The 20,403-nt window shown below is 44.7% G+C and overlaps 1 protein-coding gene across 3 annotated transcripts; it reads right to left on the reverse strand.

Moving 5' to 3' along the window:
- Positions 1-9,409: 9,409 nt before the first annotated feature.
- On the reverse strand, positions 9,410-17,834 carry LOC146355354 (uncharacterized). Of its 3 annotated transcripts, none has more exons than XM_084830535.1 (3): positions 17,763-17,834; positions 15,051-15,538; positions 9,410-12,441 (listed from the first exon to the last, which is right to left on the reverse strand). In XM_084830535.1, the coding sequence occupies exons 2-3, from the start codon at positions 15,526-15,528 to the stop codon at positions 11,903-11,905; spliced, it is 1,017 nt and encodes a 338-aa protein (XP_084686661.1). In that variant the 5' UTR covers positions 15,529-15,538; positions 17,763-17,834; the 3' UTR covers positions 9,410-11,902. The 3 variants fall into 3 exon arrangements, with proteins under 3 accessions (XP_084686661.1, XP_084686663.1, XP_084686662.1); XM_084830537.1 differs by having other exon boundaries at positions 9,410-12,423; positions 17,763-17,825; XM_084830536.1 differs by lacking the exon at positions 17,763-17,834 and having other exon boundaries at positions 15,051-16,595.
- Positions 17,835-20,403: the final 2,569 nt, after the last annotated feature.

Here is a 20,403-nt window from a genome sequence, read left to right on the forward strand (position 1 = left end):
TAAAAAGGGTGGGTTGGGATGGGGGGGGCAATCTTCAAAACAGAACAATAGCTGCATGAATGGAGGACAGACTCTACAAAATACAGCTGTTTTTGCATCCCCCAATTCTAAATTAAAAAGAATAAGCTTAAAAACAAAAGATCACACAAGCCAACCATTAGCAAAATTTCAAACTACTATCAATAATTTTAAAAGGAAGAAAAAATGAGCAACTCCTTAGCATAGCCTCCGCTTTTTTTCTTTTTTCTTTTCAGAAGCTAATCTACCAGACATGCCTGACAGCAGCAAGAGGGAAATGTTCTGTGTTCAAGGGAAGCAGTAAAAAAGCACATGGCTTTTTTCCTTGCAACCCTAGGATTTCTATCTCTGGACTTCTATCCCCCCACCCCCCTTGTGAAACACCCTAAGATAATAAACTCTAACAACATGCAACATTAAATAAAAAATACATGCCTTCTAACACGATGCAAGAAGCCCCCTCTAATTCCTGATAGACTTGCTGAATGTATTGGTACATGACTACATAGCCAATAATTAGACACATTTAAGTCACCGCACACTTGTTCTATTAATTTCAGGAACATGTTTCCTTCAGAGTATTTATATATTGTACTTATATACAAATATACAAATATACTTCCTAATCTCTGCAACTGCTTAGTATAAAGTGTGTACGGCCCTTTATTCTGCTGCTGTTTTCTCTTTGAGACTTCTGCCTTGCTTAAGCAATAATAACACGTGTCTGATCCAGAAGCTTACCTGTGTCTAGTGGATTCATTGGACCATCAGCTAGTCAACAAACTGAGGGGCCGTTTCCCTCTTACCACAGACCCCAGACCGCAAAACAGCTTTTGGTGATTGTTCTATGGATAAGACCCCTTCATGGATCATTGCCTTGTTGTGGCGAAGGGGCTTGCATAACTCAGTGAAGCCATACATTTTGCCAAGAGAACACGCTGATCATAGCAAACACTCTTTTCCAACAGCACAAGAGGCGACTCTACACATGGACATCACCAGATGGTCAATATCGAAATCAGTTTGATTATGTCCTTTGCAGCCAAAGATGGAGACGCTCTATACAGTCAGTAAAAACAAGACCTGCAGCTGACTGTGGCTCAGATCATGAGCTGCTTCTTGCAACATTTCGGCTTAAATTGAAGAACGTCGGGAAAACCACTAAACCATTCAGGTATGACCTAAATCATATCCCTTATGAATATACAGTGGAGGTGAGGAATAGATTTAAGGGATTAGACCTGATAGACAGAGTGCCTGAGGAACTATGGACGGAGGTCCGTAACATTGTTCAGGAGGCAGCAACGAAATCCATCCCAAAGAAAAAGAAATGCAAGGAAGCAACGTGGCTGTCTGATGAGGCTTTACAAATAGCTGAGGAAAGAAGGGAAGTAAAAAGCAAGGGAGAAAGGGGAAGATATATCCAACTGAATGCAGAGTTCCAGAGAATAGCAAGGAGAGACAAGAAGGCCTTCTTAAATGAACAATGCAAAGAAATCGAGGAAAACAACAGAATGGGTAAGACTAGAGATCTCTTCAAGAAAATCGGAGATCTCAAGGGAACGTTTTGTGCAAAGATGGGCATGATAAAGGACAAAGAAGGCAGGCACCTAACAGAAGCAGATGAGATTAAGAAGAGGTGGAAAGAATACACAGAGGAACTATACAGGAAAGATCTGAATGTCCTTGATAGCCATGATAGTGCGGTCACTGAACTTGAGCCGGACATCCTAGAGAATGAAGTCAAGTGGGCCTTAGGAAGCATTACTAACAACAAAGCTAGCAGAGATGACAGTATTCCAGCTGAGCTACCGTATTTTCCGGCGTATAAGACGACTGGGCGTATAAGACGACCCCCGACTTTTCCAGTTAAAATATCACGGCAAGCGATGTACCTTATTGGCGATTGGCTGGTTGTTGTATACAAAGCCTGTTTGGATTGGTCAGCTCTCCCTGCCTGCCCAGCCCTCCCTGTCTCCAAGACTATCAGAGCGGTAGCGCCTCTTTTTTCCATACCCCGGGTGTCCCAGACGCCTGCAGCTTGCTCCGCCCTTCACTTACACTTTCCCAGTGAGGCACCCCCTCACCTCGTCATCAGGACCGCGTTAAGTCACTTCTTTCCATGAATCCTGGTGAGTGGATTTTCTTCTACCATACTTGTTCAGCGCCGCCCTTGCTGCTTTCATACGGTTGCCGCATACGGTGGGGATGCGGCCGCGGCCGTTTTTGAGCTCCCCCCATCATATGCGGCGACCGCAGATTCTCCAGTCTGGCTTGGAAGTTTCAGCACCCGCCCTATAAGACGACACCCGGCGTATAAGACGACCCCCGACTTTTGAGAAGATTTTCCTGGGTTAAAAAGTCGTCTTATACGCCGGAAAATACGGTATTTAAAATCCTAAAAGATGATGCTGTTAAAGTGCTGCACTCAATATGTGAACAAATTTGGAACACTCAACAGTGGCCACAAGACTGGAAAAGGTCAGTTTACATTCCAATTCCAAAGAAGGGTAACGCCAAAGACTGTTCAAACTACCGTATATTTGCGCTCATTTCAAATGCCAGCAAGGTGATGCTCAAAATCCTACAAGCTGGGCTTCAGCAGTATGCGAACCGAGAACTACCGGAAGTACAAGCTGGGTTTCGAAGAGGAAGAGGAACTAGAGATCAAATCGCCAACTTTCGCTGCATCATGGAGAAAGCAAGAGAATTCCAGAAAAACGTCTATTTCTGCTTCATTGACTACGCTAAAGCCTTTGATTGTGTGGATCACAACAAACTGTGGCAAATTCTGAAAGAGATGGGGGTACCAGACCACCTTACCTGTCTTCTGAGAAACCTGTACAAGGGTCAAGAAGCAACAGTAAGAGCCAGACATGGAACAACCGATTGGTTCAAAATTGGGAAAGGAGTACAACAAGGCTGCATATTGTCGCCCTGCTTATTTAACTTATATGCAGAGTACATCATGAGAAACGCCAGGTTGGATGAATCACAGGTTGGAATTAAGATTGCTGAGAGAATTATCAACAACCTCAGATACGCAGATGATACCACCCTAATGGCAGAAAGCGAAGAGGATCTCAAGAGCCTCTTGTTGAGGGTGAAAGAGGAGAGTGCAAAAGCTGGTTTGAAACTCAACATTAAAAAAACTAAGATCATGGCATCTGGCCCCATCACTTCCTGGCATATGGAAGGGGAAGAAATGGAAGCAGAGACAGATTTTATTTTATTGGGCTCCAAGATCACCGCAGACGGTGACTGTAGCCATGAAATTAAAAGACGCTTGCTCCTTGGGAGGAAAGCTATGGCAAACCTAGACAGCATAGTAAGAAGCAGAGACATCACCTTGCCGACAAAGGTCCGTCTAATCAAAGCTATGGTTTTTCCAGTAGTAACATATGGCTGTGAGAGCTGGACTATAAGGAAGGCTGAGCACTGAAGAATTGATGCTTTCGAACTGTGGTGCTGGAGAAGACTCTTACCAGTCCCCTGGACTGCAAGGAGGTCAAATCAGTCCATCCTAAAGGAAATCAACCCTGAGTGCTCATTGAAGCTGAAGCTCAAATATTTTGGCCACCTAATGCGAAGAGAAAACTCCCTGGAAAAGACCCTGATGCTGGGAAAGACTGAAGGCAAAAGGAGAAGGGGACGGCAGAGGATGAGATGGCTAGATAGCATCACAGATGCAATGAATATGGACTTGAGCACGCTCCGGGAGAGAGCGCAGGACAGGAAGGCCTGGCGTGCTATGGTCACAAAGAGTCGGACACGACTGAACAACTGAACAACAACTATGGATAAGAAAAGATAGACCAGTTTTAAAGAAAGAAAGAATCTACAGTTTGTAACTTTTACAATACAGCCACACAGAAAGAGAAAAATATATATAAAATGAACTTGCCTGCTGGCATACTGTGCATCTATTAGGATACTGAAGGGTGTTTTAGTTTTTCTATGGGAATAAATTGGGAAAGAAGCATAAACTGGGTTGCATTTTATTTGAGTTTATCTGTAACTGCACCCATCTACAAGAATACAGTAGGTAGCTGAAGGAAAAGAATTAAAGTATACGCACATGTAGGTAGGTTTCCAGATTTTCCCTTCAGGTGGGGCACAGGAACAGAAAAGGGCCTGTTCATGAGGTGGTCTTTTTATCAGTGCTATTCCTATTGTGTGAATTCTGGTTCTGTGATTGGATACAGTTACGGATTCCCCCGCCCTGAGGTTGTCCTCCCACCCATCACTAAAATTTGATACCCTCCAGCTCAGAACATCTGATGGGATTTCAGAACCATGTAATCTCCCTGTTATAGAAATTTCAGTTGTAATATGTCTGTTACCCCATGATTTTATAAGCTAGGCTATGTCTGTTCTACCTCTGTGTGAGATTGCCATGCCAAACAAAGACACAGTGCCTTATCAGAGACTTAGGAATACCAAGAATGTATTTACGAGTACATGTCTATCTCTCTGCTGCCTCCCTCTAAAAGGTGGTGTCTCTTTCCTGTCTGCCTTTCAGCTACACAAAGAAAGTGGTAGAGAGAAGGCGTAAGACAGCCGCCAGAGACTTGTGTATATCAGCCTCTGGATCACATTACTTGATTGTGATCTTTGTTAGAGCGTTAGCCCCAAAGGTTGCCTTATTCTGCAGAATAAAATCATGTTGGACCAGATCTCTGCCTCCTCTCGTTCTTGGTAAACAAATTGGATAAGTCTACCAGGGATAGAACACAATTTTTGTAACATCCCCATCTGGAAACATGTGGCATCAGCCATTTTGGACCCCACCCACCTCTCCGCCCTGCTACTGTCCTTTAATGGAAACTAGTGATAAAAGTTGAATCTTTCAAAAATGATTCTTACAAAAAAAACCCTACATATAAATCAGCAAAAGCAGGGTGCATGCGCCCTCCGAGTGTAATATTAAATAGCTTCCTCTATACGCTACATTTTAAAAGACAGCTATTGCAAAACGTTCTCCAATAATAGGAGTTTGGATTACGACACCTTACCATACTGCTAACAGCAAAAGTGCAAATTTATTTCCATTTAGAAGTCTAGACCAACGATCCCTACTGTTTTTCTAAAGGGCAGCCCCTTGTTTTATTTTTTATTTTTCTGGCTCCCCATGTAGGATTTTTACAAAATCTAAGTGGCGCTTAAAGAATTATTTACTTTTTAAAGACCCTTGAAGGTGTTACTTGCAACCCCTGTGATTTCTATGTTTAATGATTCTTTCAAAATGCGTCTTTTTAAAAAAAGTTTACTTTCCCCCCTTCAACTCTACACCCTTTTTTGTATCTAGTTCCATTTTGGGAATTAGTGATAAAAGCTGATTCTTTTAAAAAGGACTCTTAAAAAAGAAAGAAGTAGTTTTTCCCTGCAACTATACCAGCATATACTGCTTGTCCCACAAAAGCCCGCAGTCCTCCGGCCAGGCCGCCATGCATCCCAGTGGCCTCAATGGAGCAGGCAGCCATCTTGTGGCTGCCATGGGTGGCCATCTTGGTGCCAGTACTACAGCCACCGCCTCTCCACTAGGTCGCAGCATGTGTGCATGTTTCCGCTTTCTGCAGCAGCCACAGGTGTTTGTGCCTGGGAGTGGGGAGCGCTCCAGGTCGCTGTGCTGATAACAGCGGTGTGGGAGCAAAAATGTCTTTGACGGAGAGTGAGGAGTGTGGCTCATGGCTGCCGCATCATGTGTTGCTAGGCAGATTTCGGCCATGGAACTCTTGCATGCTGGCAGGAGCAACAGGGCCCCTTCCGGCCACTCTTGCAGCAGCCGAGCTCTATGCTAGCACTCAGTTAACCATGGAAGCCTGACAGACAACATGCTAAGCCACAGTAGGGGCCGCTAACCCTACTGCAGCACGTGGCGAGTGAGCGTGGCTATGCCGTGGCTATGTAGCCACCACGGCTAGGAAAAATGCCCCACAGACGGCTCACGAAGTCGTCATAGGTGGCTCAGAATGCTTAACCATCACAGGGCCAGTGGTTTCCTTACCTGTGTTGGAGGCACCTGGTTTCAGCAGACTTTTCATTATAGCTTCATAAGTTTCTGCTAAAAGACCAGGAGCTGTTTTATTACAAGGCTATGAGAATGTAAAGCATCCAGTCACTTGTGTGAGTAAGAGGTTATTGCCTCAGAGGGAAATTGCCCTTCCGCCCAAACAGGGCTGCCCCCACGGAGCAGGGCTGCATCAGGCGGTGGGGCAGGAGGAGCAGCAAACTGCGCTGCTCCCATCCGCACAGGGGGGGCCGCTGCCGCCCTCCACCAACAGCAGGTGGTCTAGGGAGCCCGCCAGGCGCCCTCCCACCAGGGCATCTGCCACAGTGAGACAGCGGCTGCTGGGCCCTCTGGCGCAGCTGCCCACCCGCTGCTTCTGTCAGGGAGAGCCAGACAGCTGAGAAGCGGCTGCGGGGGTCTCATGAGAACTCGTGACAGCTGGGCAGCTGCTTCCCCTGGCCACATTGCTCTCCACAGAGCCAGTGCTGCAGCGGCAAAGGTGAAGGGGGCATGACGCAGTGGTGGGGAAAGGGGCGCGATGATGTGGCAGTGTGCGTTCAGTTCATCTGGCCCTGGAGATTTGAACTCATTCAAAATAATCAGGTGTTCCTTGACCACATACCTATTGATCTCAAGCTGCAATCCTGCCCCTTCAGCCTGCACTTTGCCTTTGCCAGGGGGGTCGTAGACCCTCTTTTGGGAGAAGACTGAGCCAAAGTAGGAATTGAGCACCTCTGCCTTTTCTTTTGTCATCTGTTATCATTTTGCCATCCTCATTTAATAGCTGAACAACCATTTCTTTCCTCTGCCTTTTACTGTGCATGTATCTGAAGAAAGCCTTTTTGTTGTTTTTAGCACCCCTCGCTAACCTCAGCTTGTTCTCAGCTTTAGCCTTCCTGACGCCATCCCTGCAATTCTGTGCTACCTGCCTGTACTCTTCCATTGTTGCTTGGCCTGCCTTCCCCTTCCTACATGTGTCCTTTTTTGTTTTCAGGTCATCTCTGAGCTTTTTGTGACACCACATTGGCTTCTTCTGTTGTCTTCCACCTTTTTTTTCTTGTTGTAATCTCAGCCTGCTCCTTGTGTAGAAGTTTCGGTGGAGGAAACGCAGTGTCATCAGAACTGGTACTGATATACCGTTTTCGGGGGTTAGGTTCTGCAACCAGCAGAGGTGTAGCTGTCGGCCCCGGGGGGTGCTTGGCCACGCCATGTTTTCTGTGCAGAAAACGTGTCTGGGCAAGAACAAAGGCTGCCTCAGTCAAGTCTGACTGCCCCTGCTTTTGATTGGTTGGTAGGAAAGGTTGTTTTCCTGGGGGTAAAACTGTCCCTATTGGTCAGTGGGATGGGGCGTGACCTTACAGGGCCACGTGGGCCCTGCTGGGCCAATCCATGTTTACTATGCATATCAGAGCTCTAAAACCTCTTCCTATTGGTCCATGGTGGCATGGTTCATTGTGATGGGGTGAGTTCGTAAAGGGGTCACATGATACCTCTGGGCCAATCCAGGGAGGGATTGGCAATGGGCCTTTGGGACATTTCTGCACCTGTACCTGGTAGGGCTCTAAAACCTCTACCTATTTGTTTGTTGTGATGCGGTGAGTTCATAGAGGGGTCACATGACCCCTCTGGGCCAATCCGGGGAGGGATTGGAAATAGCCCTCTGGGCCATTTCCACATCCGTACTGGTTAGGGCTCTAAAACCTCTTCCTGTTGGTCCACAGTGGCATGACGAGTTCATAGAGGGGTCACATGACCCCCGTCAGGTGACCCTGAAGGTCATATGACCTGACTAGCTGATCGCTCCTTCTGGGGCAGGACTTCCGAAGGTGGGACTTCCAGTCTCCCAAGGGGGCAGAGCACCTGTCACTTTTGAAAAAGGGGCATGGTTGAGAGTTTGATGTGGGTACCCCCCCTTCACTTCTACTAACATTCCCCCTCCTCCCTCCATGTCATATAATGATGTCCTTTACATACACACCCTATTTGTGATAACAGGCATTTTGCTAGGGATGTACAAAAGGTACTTACCTTTCGCGGATTATGTTTATGGTTGGGGGGGAGGCGTTCCATCCCTCCTGCCGGAATCCTCTCTGGGGGGGAAGGCGCTCCGTTCCTCCCCCCCCGGAATCCTGGCCAGCCGGCTGTGCTCCGCAGGGATTCTGTGGAGCTGCCAGCTGGCTCCGCTAGCAGCTGGACATCCAGCCGCTGGCTAGCAGGGATGCAAATGGTGGCGGCCGTATCCACCGCCGTTTGCGTCCCTGCAGTCAGCCGTGATAGGCTACGTAAATGTTTATGTAGCCTATCACGGCTGACTTAAAAACAAACAAACAACGCGCGTATGCAAATGGCGGTGGCCATGGCCGCCGCCATTTGCGTTCCTTATTTTGACACGTCTTAGTCTACGTAAACATTTACGTAGACTAAGACGGCGAAAATAAGGGGAATGCAAATAGCGTAGACGCTACGCTATTTGCGTTCCCCTTATTTTTGCCGTCTTAGTCTACGTAAATGTTTACGTAGACTAAGACGTGCCAAAATAAGGAACGCAAATGGCGGCGGCCATGGCCACCGCCATTTGCGTACATGCGTTGTTGTTTTTTATTTTTTTAAGTCAGCCGTGATAGCCTACGTAAACATTTACGTAGCCTATCACGTTTTTTAAAAAAAACCTACGTAATTTTTTTTTTTTTTAACTGGAAATGGCGGCGGCGCCAGGAAGATCCGCCCAAGGTAAGTCTCGTCCCGGGGGGGCGGAGGGGCAGGCCATTCCGCCACTGATTTCGGGGGGCCGAATGCGCTGGCATTTGGCCTCCCCGAGATCCGTGGCGGAATTTTCGTACATCCCTACATTTTGCTACATATTATCACGGCCAGTATTTTTTGTATTTCATTGCCATTTGGCTCCAACTTTCCTTCTCTATGTATATGCGTGTGTGTGTGTGTGTTTGTACACATATGCAAACACCTGTCAACTGATGAAGTGGACTCTCTAATCCAAAATCCACTGCTGTGATTCTATTATACTCGTTGTATTATTTATTTAAGGGGCCGCGGTGGCTTAGTGGTTAAGACGCTGAACTGCAGACTGGAAGGTTGGCAGGTCAGCAGTTCGAGACCCGAGTGCTGCGTGACGGAGTGAGCTCCCGTCTTCAGTCCCAGCTTCTGCCAACCTAGCAGTTCGAAAGCAAGAAATTGCAAGTAGATAAATAGGTACCACCTCAGCGGGAAAGTTAACAGCATTCCGTGCACCTCGGTGTTCAGTCATGCCGGCCACATGACCACGGAAGCATCTTCGGACAGCGCTGGCTCTTCGGCTTAGAAACGGGGATGAGCACCGCACCCTAGAGTCGGACACAACTAGTTGGGGACACCTTTACCTTTTTTTACCTTTATTATTTATTTGAGATTTTTAGGTTGCTTTTCAAAATGCAAAGTTTTGCCCAATGCAGCATACAGAATATAATGAAATCATATGAACACATCCAAATTAACATTAAAGTAATAAAAGAATACCCATTATCATCATTTCATTTTCACCCAAGCCATTCTCTCATGAAATCTAAACCATGGTCACTAAGTGGGACTTACTTCTGAGTAGTTAAGCATAGGATTGCCTATGGATTTGCTAGTAATTTATCAAAAAAATATAATGAGCTCCCTTGGACTGTATTCTCCCTTAAACAGTGATCTCAAGGTGCACCTCAAACAAGGAGACATTTCTATGGCCTTTTGTTGTTGTTCAATCATTAAGTCATGCCTGACTCTTCGTGACCCCATGGACCATAGCATGCCAGGCCTTCCTGTCCTCCGCTCTCTCCCGGAGTGTGCTCAAGTTCATATTCATTGCATCGATGATGCTATCTAGCCATCTCATTCTATGGCCTTTACTAAATGGAAAATGGAACTTCTTTATTGTGTTATCAAATAAAATAAAATCAGTGTGATGATAATCAAAGTTAATAAGCCATACCAGTTCTGCAGTGTGAAATGCAAGTAATAGTTCAGTATTAAGAAAGATCAGTCATGGAATTACATGTTTGGCATAGGAAAGGAACTGAGAATGCCGGACTGGAAGCAAATGCAAAACCTGGCTTAACTTGCCAATGGGGTGTGGAGAAAAGTCTGTACGTTCCGTATGTCACAAACAAAAGATATGACCTGGGATTGGAAATAACTTGATCTACATGCTAACCACCAGATTTTGCAGTTCTCCGTGTGATCATGCAACACAGTTCTTGGCAGCTTAAATGTACTGAAATATGCATTTAAATATATATAAAGAGAAAACACAGATTCTAAAATGTATTTAAATACAACTTTGGAATGATTTTTTAAAACTACTCCTAGATCAATGAGGAAATGAAACAGAATAAAATTATGGATAACTACAAAAGTGACCCAGACCAGAAATAGACAAATTTACCCATCTCTTCATTGGACTGATTATGTCAGGAGAGGGAGGAATCAAACACTACACTTCAGGCTTGAGTCACGCCCAATCAAGAATGTGGCTGGTGACATTGTGAATTGATACAGAGTAGAGGAGGGCTTGGAAGGAAAGATGAGATTTTGAATGTAATCAACTTGAGACAGAGGAAACATCCATGCAAGTAAAAAAAAAGGAGAGGGAGAGCAACTTTATTCAAAGCAGCAGAGAGTAGAGACTTTTGGATTTGGCAGTGAGAAAATCATTGAAAGGAAATCAGGTTTGTCATGTTAACCTAGTAGAGCCTCCAATTTAAGGAGCAGTGTACCTACAAATGCTAAAATGTATGATGTTTCAGAAGCCTTCAAAGCTGGTGGCCAACAAGAGTTTAGATGCATTTGTATGATGGACTATGGTGTGGGGGATGACAGCTGTATAGTAGTTAGGGATGGCGAGATAAGTCTGTTTCTGGACTGTGTCACTATTGCACATGTTCATCGATAAGTCTGTTCCAACCCATTTTTGCTTTAATATGCCATTTTTTTTAATCCAAGTAAAAATTGCTTTCAAATACATATTTTTGAAGGTATTATCTCTCAAAATACACATTTCTACAAGTATTTTCTCTCCAAGCACACATTTCTAAAGGTCATTTATCCTTAAAACACACACACACATTTTGGTATGTTTTTTGAGCTGAGAACTGCATCACAAAACCCAGAGGTGTCAAATCTGAAGGATAACTGCATTCCAATCTGCACGTTGTTGAGGAGGTGTGGATCAGCTCAGGTGTCTTTGAAATGCAGCCCAAAAGAATACCTTCGACATCCCTATGATGGTGTTATGGTGAGTTAAGGGTGTAATCCTATGCATGTTTGGACAGAAAAAAGTCCTGCAACTCTGAGCATTCTCCAATCAGCATGGCTGGATAGGGAATACTGGGAATTGTAGGACTTTTTTTCTGTCTAAACCTGCATAGGATTGTGCCCTAAATCAGTTTAAAATGTGAAACTCTGGACATGCTCAAAGTGTCTTTTCTATTTATCAGAGTTGCCAAACTCTCCTGCACACCCTCCCCAACACAATAGAAATGTAGCAGATGTAAACTGATCATTACATTTAATGTGATACATATTACTACCTAAATGGGACCAAGACTATTAAGTCCAGAGTCCAAAATTACCTAAATGCATCACTGGTAGCAATTTAAGTAGCAGATTTCTGTTTGCACGCTATCTTTTGGTCTCACGTGTAACTATAATATAATATTGTGTGAAGGCTTAAGGAATACTTCGATGAAGCTTAACAGGCCCCTTACGATCCTGTGCACAGAAGGGCTGCTTAGAATTGCAGTCAGGTGGAAAGGATATGCGAATGACAGAGGAAATGTGCAGAAGAAACGTGCTAGACTAAGACTATGGCTTCTGCACAGGCATTCTTAACCGGAATCACTCCAGGCGCTCTGCTGTAATCATCAACGGCAGAGGCCTCCCACACACCAGCTCGTTTAGAAGCTGCACAGCCACCTGTAGATCTGAAGCCAAGCCCCTCACTTCTGAAGCAATCAGGAACTCCACCTTACTTTCATTCCCTTCATCCACCCCTGGTTGAATCAATGCATTTATCTCTTTCAAAATGCACCCTAAATCATCAATGGCAAAAGTGACCTGCACCATCACTTTAGCCACGTTGACTTTTCCATCTAGGGTCTTTAGGAACATCTCACCCTTCTTCAACAGGGCTTGCAGCTCCTGCTGCTCTTTTTGCCTTGCCTCCACTTGGTCCATTTCATACTTCAATTCCTCCATTCTCTTCCTCTTGGAATCTATTTCATGCTCAGTGTTTGCCAGCTGCTGCAAGCATTCTGCCAACTTCCTGCGGGCTTTAGAGACGGCATTCTCACCATCGGCAACAGCTCTCTGAGCTTCACTGGCCACTTTTTTCGCATTCTCCAGAGCAATTCTGTAGGCTAAAAGCACAGCACCAACTGAATGGCGGGGAGAAGGGAGAAAAAGACATGCTGTTACTTATTCCTACACTACTGCATCAAATCGAGTCCTTGTGAATATCATGAGAAAGGGAGAATTAATTAACATGAGCTGACAACCATTCTCAGTTTTGCAAAGGCAGTCTCCCTAGGAGGGGGAAATGGCCACTTAACTTCCAGAGCCAAACTACACTGTACACTGAATACACAGTATGCTGCTATGTCTGTGTGTATGCGTGTTTTAATTAATACTAAGCATGAGGGAGCCTCATTATCTTTGGGACCACATTGCATGGGATGGGGGGATTAACCTGCCTCCCCCACTGTCATCCCAACAAAGATTCCACCCTCCCACTCATGAATGAACGAATGAATATTTTATTTCGGTCCACGACCAACCTCCCGCTCATGGCAATAAGCTTTAGGCAAAAGTGGGAGCAATCTTTGGGGGGATTGTGGCAGGGAAGGTATTAGATCACCCCACATGCCGCAGTCCCAATGAAAACCAGAACCCCCTGTGCACTTAGCTTGTCCTTGTTCTTCTTTTTAAAGACATAGTGGAATGCTCTATATTTAATGTAACATGTTGTCTGGCCCTCAGCCTTAGCATCTAGAGACTAAGAGCATTTCTACATGAGGCTTTTACTGCACGCTTGTGATTGGTCACTCGCGGAAGTTTGCAGGTCCTTTATATGATGTCACCAACCTCCAGAGCATCTCCTATGCTTTTTGAGCTTTATCCCACTTTTTAAAAGATCAGAGATAAACTGATAACAAACATTAATGTGAGATATCGGCAGTGTGTAATGACGATGCTGCTCTATAGTACAGCCACTAGATAGCACCATATAATGAAATATTTAGAATATTGCTGAGAATGGAAGATTCCAATTCAAATTACGTGTCCACCGTTGTAAGGGGGTTACAAGGAGCCCATTGTAATCCTGCAAAGAAATCAGAAGCAGAAAGCCCCAGTAAGGATGCAGGATTTCAGCCTCATGTGATGAACCTCATACTCACATAGATGGGATGAGAGATTGCTGTCATTCCCTTTGTAATCGATTGCAAGAAACAGGATATTTAAGGGTGCTTTTTATTTTGCAAGCAGTTGGCATTCTGAATCAGAGTATCCATCATCTGAAAGACACGGGTTCAAGGTCTCTGTGCCATTCACTTGTACTGCAAACACACTAGCAAGAGCAACATGAACCTCACAGCTTCCATGGTTCCAAAACAGCAGTGGTGCCTCTAAACCAGGGGCGAGCAACTTGTGGCCCTCCCAATGTTTGGGCCTACAACACCCATCATCCCTCACCATTGGCTATGCTGGCTAGGACTGAAGGGTGTTGTAGGCCAAAACTCCTGGAGGGCCACAAGCTGCCCAGCCCTGCTCCAAACCTGCTTAATAGGAGACACCTCTCCTTCGATGTGCTTCCTTTGGCACTGTCTGGTTTGGCATCAGTGTTCTTGGGTTGTGGGAAAGTTCATTAGGAGGAGGGGGAGGGGATGTTGGTTAAAAAGAGGCAAGTTACTCAAGAAGTTACACATTTTACCAGTTTCAGCGGAACTGTATCTGCGGTTCTGTAGCTACATAAGTCCCCTTCAGAAGTTTCTTCCACCTTTCAGTGAATGCGGCAGGGGGGGGGGAGCTGGTGCCCCACCCCAATGTGGATATCCTATCAGTTCCCCCCCCCCCCAGCCTTCATGCATTCTGCAGAAGGGCGGAAGGGGCGGCACGTCTGTACAGCTGTATGAAGCCGAGCTGAAGTGATGTCAGCTCACGCCACATTTTGCTGCTTCTAGAGAACAACTCTTCATGCGCCTTGTAACAAATGCTCTCCTGTAAAAGAAAAAAATTCTTCCTCCTGGGTATACTGTTTAATCCTAGGTAATGTCCTTGCTGCACCGCTGCTGGCTTTTATTACTTCCACTCCCCAGTACGTGGGGAAAGTGTACTTCTGCATAAAGCAACAGACTCCTGTACCAATTAAATAGAATTCATGACAGCCAAGATTTACCCAGTAAGACAAAACACTTTCAGATAGCACATTAAAATTGTATTTAAATACCTATTTGAATGTGTGTTTTCTCTCAAAAAATGTATTTAAATGCATATTTTGGTCCACTAACCTACCCATCTACCCCCTCAGTTAAACTGCCACTCCTGACAGTTGGCCCCAATATTCGAAGGCTGTTATCACTGTTTGTTTGTGACAATCTTGCCTGCCTTTACATTAAAGAAACCCACAGTCCTCCTGTTGTGGAGCCTTTCCGCGTTTACAGCGGGCTCTCAGACGGCGACCATGTGATTGCTGAGAGGAGAAGCTTTTAATTTTCAAGGTTCCATAGAACCCAATGAAACACCGCCATCTAGTGGCTGTTTTAATAGCGCAACCATCCGACTTAATTTGATACTTCATTATTTCCGGATCTTTTAAAGATGGAATAACTGGGAAATATCACTAGATGTGCCCTGGAGGTTGATGACATCATGAAAAGGACCCACAAACTTCCATGAGTGAGCAATCTCAATAGCAGGATAAAAGCTCTGTGTGAAGAAGCCCCTTGTCTCTAGATAAGCAGGTGCAATAAAAGTCTCTGTAACCTACCTATAATTATTGACAATGCCAACCATGGTAGGCTGTCATCTAACTTTCTTTGGTCCTCCGCCACTTCTTGATTTGCCTTCATCAGGTATTCCTGCTTCTCTGCCAGTTGGTTCTCCAGTATCTGCAGAATATACTGGGCCTGATCTCTATTCTCTTTATCATGCTTCAACTGCATTTTTAATCTTTCAAGGAACCTCTCTGTTGATTTCTTTTCCAGCTTCAGTGTCTCCAGATGTACGATCTGCTGCTCTGCTTGGGAGTCAACTGCCTTCCGCCAACATTCAGACGCTGTCGCTGCAGCTGCCGTTTCTTTTGCGGTTTGGTCAATGTAGCCCATCACCTCCTCATGAGTGGCAGAGTCAGCCTGCTTCAGGCAGGAAGCAAAGGACAGCAGGGAACCCAGACTCTTGGTGAAGTTTTCCACAACAATCTTCTCATAGTTTTCATCTTTTCGTTGAGCAAAGATGGAAAGGGCCATTGTGAATCACCTAGAGCAGATGTGGACAGATTTCAGGCTTGCAGGAGCTATATCGGGGGTTTTCTTAGAACCCAGAGGTCCCCCAACTGGAGGGCCAGGTGCAAAATGGCAGCTCAGGGGGCGGAGACAGATGCAACATAGTGGTGAACCCCATGACCCATACACTGGGATGGCCTGCATATACATGCACAAATCAACACCCAAGATACAGGTCAGGGATGCTATTAGCCTAATAGAGGGAAGTGGAGCCTTTTTGTTGTTGCCGTTGTTAGGGCTGGGAATCAGGAACTGTTGCAAATCTCCTGCAAATCATCCAGCAATCTAACCGTAGATCCTGATCTAGCTTCGGCCCATCCCTAGTCTAGAGAAAGGGACAAATTACAGGAGAGAAATAAAAACAAAAACAGTGCAGTGTCTTGTCACATATTAGCTACTAACAGATTGTGACCAGCTTTCATGGCCTAGAGCTCCCTTCACCCAAGCAAGCTGATGCCACAAGAAATGCTAGTCTTTAAGGTGCCATGAGACCTTGTTGCTTTTGCTGCAATGCAACAGACTAACTTGGCTACCCCTCTAGAAACTGTTGCAAAGGGAAATATTGTTTAGTCACATGGATCATTTCTTTATATTCACTGCTCCTTCCAACAGCTCCAGATTCAAGCATTAGCTCCAGCATGCCTGATGAGGCCACTAGGCCAGAATTACTTCTTCCAGCCCTGGAGGAAGGGTCATAAGGGTCCTATGCTGAAGTATATTATGGAGGCTCCGAACCCTCTAACCATTATGCCATACTCCTTCTTCAGCCAACACTCATGCAGGCACGCAAAGTCCTCTTCCCTTGTACTGCTAACCTCATACAATGCTATGTTGCAGTTTGCCAACGTTAAATTTTCTCCACATTACCTTTTTTTAAAGGTAATGGCTCCCATGTCAAGTGATGTGGGATAAGCAACTACTTTATGCTAATGTAACTGTTACTAAAAGTAAAAATTAACATGCAAGAGAAAACTTGCTGATTGAAATACCCTATTGTGAAGTTCTCTGGGGGCCACTTTGCACGTATTAGTTTTCCTACAGAGATGTAGAAAAAAATGCATAAAATTTGCAATAATAATAATAATAATGATGATAATGATAATATAGCATTTTCATTCACTTACACTGACTTTGTAATCCTCACAACAATCCTCTAGATGGGCCAGTATTATTATAACCCACTCTAGTCTGAGATAGCCCCTAAAGCTAGTGAGAAACAGTGATTCAGTCAGATACATGTGAAACTGGCCCCGTAATTCAAGGAGAAATAATTTTGTGAAATGGCTCCTTGACCTCATTTTGTTTTGCTAAATTCACTTTGCATATTTTGGGTTTTATGTTTTAATTTATTGTACACTGCTCAGATATCTCTCAATGTGGAGCAGCTTATAAATTCTATAATAAATAATAAAAATAATATTGTTCCACGCATATATTTGAGAATAAATCCCACTGAACTCAATGGGGCTTACTTCTGATTGGATGTGTATAGGATTGCACTTTTAGGGTGAAATTCTGTGCATGTTTAGACAGAAGAAAGTCCTATGACTCCCAGCATCTTGAGCTAGCCCAGTAGCCACGCAATGAATTTACGGCTGAGCTGAAATTTGAACTGAAGAATTCTACCTCTAAGCATTTCAACGTTCTCTCCCCAAGGCACACCACTGTGTGTGAATATTTACACATACGACAGTATGCACCTTGCAAAATGATTGTTTTCTCCTATACCATTATTGGAAATCAAATCTCATGGGCATACTTGCCTCGATTCCCCCACTTACTTTTTCGAACAGCATTAATTACTCCGGCATTAACTTCAACAGTCAATTTTTCTGTACTGTTTGCACCACCAGTGGGGATTAAACTACTGTTTCTCCTCTCTGCTTTACTCCCAAGATGAGATGAAGAGTACAGACAATCTCATAGTCCCTTGCAAGGGAAGCTAGAGAGGGCTGCCTTATGAGATCATATGAAGCTGCCTTACACAGAGGCCATTGATCTGTTTAGCCCATACACTCAGCCCTACCATTTCTGCCCAAGAGGACACAAGCAGCAACACCCCTGAACCATTCATATGATTTCTTTCCAGCCTTGCAAGTGAGTAGGAGAATGGCAAGCTACTCCTGGATCTTCCAGCAAAACGTATATCTGATGCAAACCCAAGAGCAACTAGCGGGAAACTGTCGGTGTGAACTCACCCTCTCTAAAATGCTCCTCTCTTCAGATCCTTGCCTCTCTTCTGCCTCAAGTCTATCTTGAAAACTGTCCCCTGCACATCTGGCAAAGCGGCTTTTTATAGGAGGAAGGGAGGAAGCGGTGGAAGCCCCCTCTAGTGGAGGGTAAGTGTCCCTGCATCAACTTTCCATTTATGCGGGGCAAACCACACTTTATGTTAAAGGTGCAATTGGCACTGAAAAGGGCAACAGGACATTTAATCCCCTCCCCCTCCCCTGTAATAACCAGAACAAGTTAGCCACGTCCAAACCTGTCCTACATTATTGGCTGCCACTAAGACACAGGTACATTTTAACATTTTAAATATATACAGTCAGGGTCAGAAATATTGGAACAAGGATAACTGTTTTGGCAGTTGGCCTCCATACACCACCACATTGAAGTTGGAAGGAAACACACCCAGATGGGAGCGAAGTCAAGACTTTCAGCTGTAATTCAGGGGGTGTGACAAAAGTGGGGCACTAACCATTCAGGAAGTACAGCCAGTGGCATACACATACCCCCATCATTGGTGGCTCATAAGTAATGGAACAAACCAAGGAGGGTAAGGGGAGACGTGATAGAGGTGTACAAAATTATGCCTGGTGTGGGGAATGTGGATAGGGAGACATATCTCTCCCTCTCCCGTAATATTAGATCCCGGGGTCATCCCATGAAGCTGATTGGTGGGTGATTCAGGATGGATAAAAGGAAATATTTCTTCACACAGCACATAGTTGAACTATGGAATTCACTACCACAGAATGTAGTGATGTCCACCAGTTTGGATGGCTTTAAAAGGGATCCTGGAGGAGAAGGCTATCAATGGCTACTAGTCGTGATGGCTCTATGTTACCTCAGGTATCAGAGGCGGTAAACTTAAGTTCACCAGTTGCCGGGGAACATGGGTGGGAGAGAGCTGTTGCAACAAATCATGGTACAAACCCTCTACGCTCAATAGATGGTGCCAAACTCCTAAAGGACAAAGAGTCTATTGCACTGCTTTGGAAAGAGCATTACCACAATCTCCATAACAGTAACTCTATTGTGGCTGATGAGGTCTTCTTGCAAATCCCACAAAAACAAACCAGAGATGAGCTTGCAGTATCCCCTAGTTTGGAGGAAGTCAGTAAAGCCATCAACCAAATGAAAAATAACAAAGCTAGCAGACCCGATGGGATCCCTGTTGAAGCCTTTAAAGAAGGTGGGCCTGAAGCTACACGACAGCTTCACAAGCTCATTGAAAAAATCTGCATGAGGGGGAGATTCCAGCAGACTTCAGGGATGCCATAATTATCACTCTCTTCAAAAAGGGTGATAGATCAGATTGTGGAAACTATCGAGGCATCTCCCTTCTAGCTATGGCAGGCAAAATCCTAGCAAGGATCCTCGCAAACTGCCTTTTACCTGTCTCAGAAGACATCCTCCCTGAATCCCAAAATGGTTTCCGCCCCTTCAAGGGGAAAATGGATATGAACTTCACCGCACGACAGCTCCATGAAAAATGCAGGGAACAAAACCAACCTTTGTACATGGCGTTTATTGATCTGACTAAGGCCTTCGACACTGTAAACCGAACTGCTCTCTGGACCATCCTTTTGAAAACCAGATGCCCTAATAAATTTGTGAACATCTTGCGGCTCCTCCATGACGACATGACTGCAACAATCTTGGATAACAATGGCTCTCAAAGTGATCCATTTAAAGTGGGATCAGGCATTAAACAGGGATGTGTTATTGCTCCAACCTTATTCTCTATCTTCTTCACTATGATTCTACACCTTGTTGAAGGGAAACTTCCCACTGGTGTAGAAATCATATATCAAACAGATGGAAAAATTTTAATCTCAGTAGGCTGAAAGCAAAAAGTAAAGTAATTACAACCTCTGTCATAGAACTTCAATACGCTGATGGTAACGTAATCTGCGCACATTCAGAGGAAGATCTCCAAACTATCCTAAACATCTTCACAGAAGCATATGAAAAGCTCGGCCTCTCGCTTAACATCAAAAACACCAAAGTGCTTTACCAGCAAGCACAAACCAACCCCTCTAGCGCCATCAATCCAGCTTAACAGTGTGATGCTGGAAAATGTCGATCACTTTTCTTATCTTGACAGCCATCTCTCCACAAAAGCCGACATAGATGCTGAAATTCAGCATCACCTGAGCTCTGCAAGTGTAGCATTCTCCCGAATGAAGCGTAGAGTGTTTGAGGATCGGGACATTCGCAGGAAGACCAAAATGCTTGTTTACAAAGCCATTGTACTACTGACCTTACTGAATGCCTGTGAAACATGAACCATCTATAAACGCCACCAACTTCTTGAAAGATTTCATCAACGCTGCCTCTGAAAAATTCTGCAAATTACTTGGGAAGACAGACTGACTAATGTCAGCGTATTGAAAGAAGCAAAGACCACCAGCGTTGAAACAATGATTCTCCAACATCAACTTCACTGGACCAGCCATGTTGTTCCAATGCCTGATCATCATCTTCCAAAGCAGCTACTCTGTTCCCAACTTATGAATGGAAAATGGAATATTGGTGGACAGCAAAAGGGATTTAAAGATGTTCTCAAAGCTAATAAAAAAAAAATGTAACATAAGCATTGAGAACTGGGAA

This window comes from Heloderma suspectum, chromosome 2, assembly GCF_057233095.1.
Source record: "Heloderma suspectum isolate Gila_16-S chromosome 2, 16-S_ref, whole genome shotgun sequence".
NCBI classification, from domain to species: domain Eukaryota; kingdom Metazoa; phylum Chordata; class Lepidosauria; order Squamata; family Helodermatidae; genus Heloderma; species Heloderma suspectum.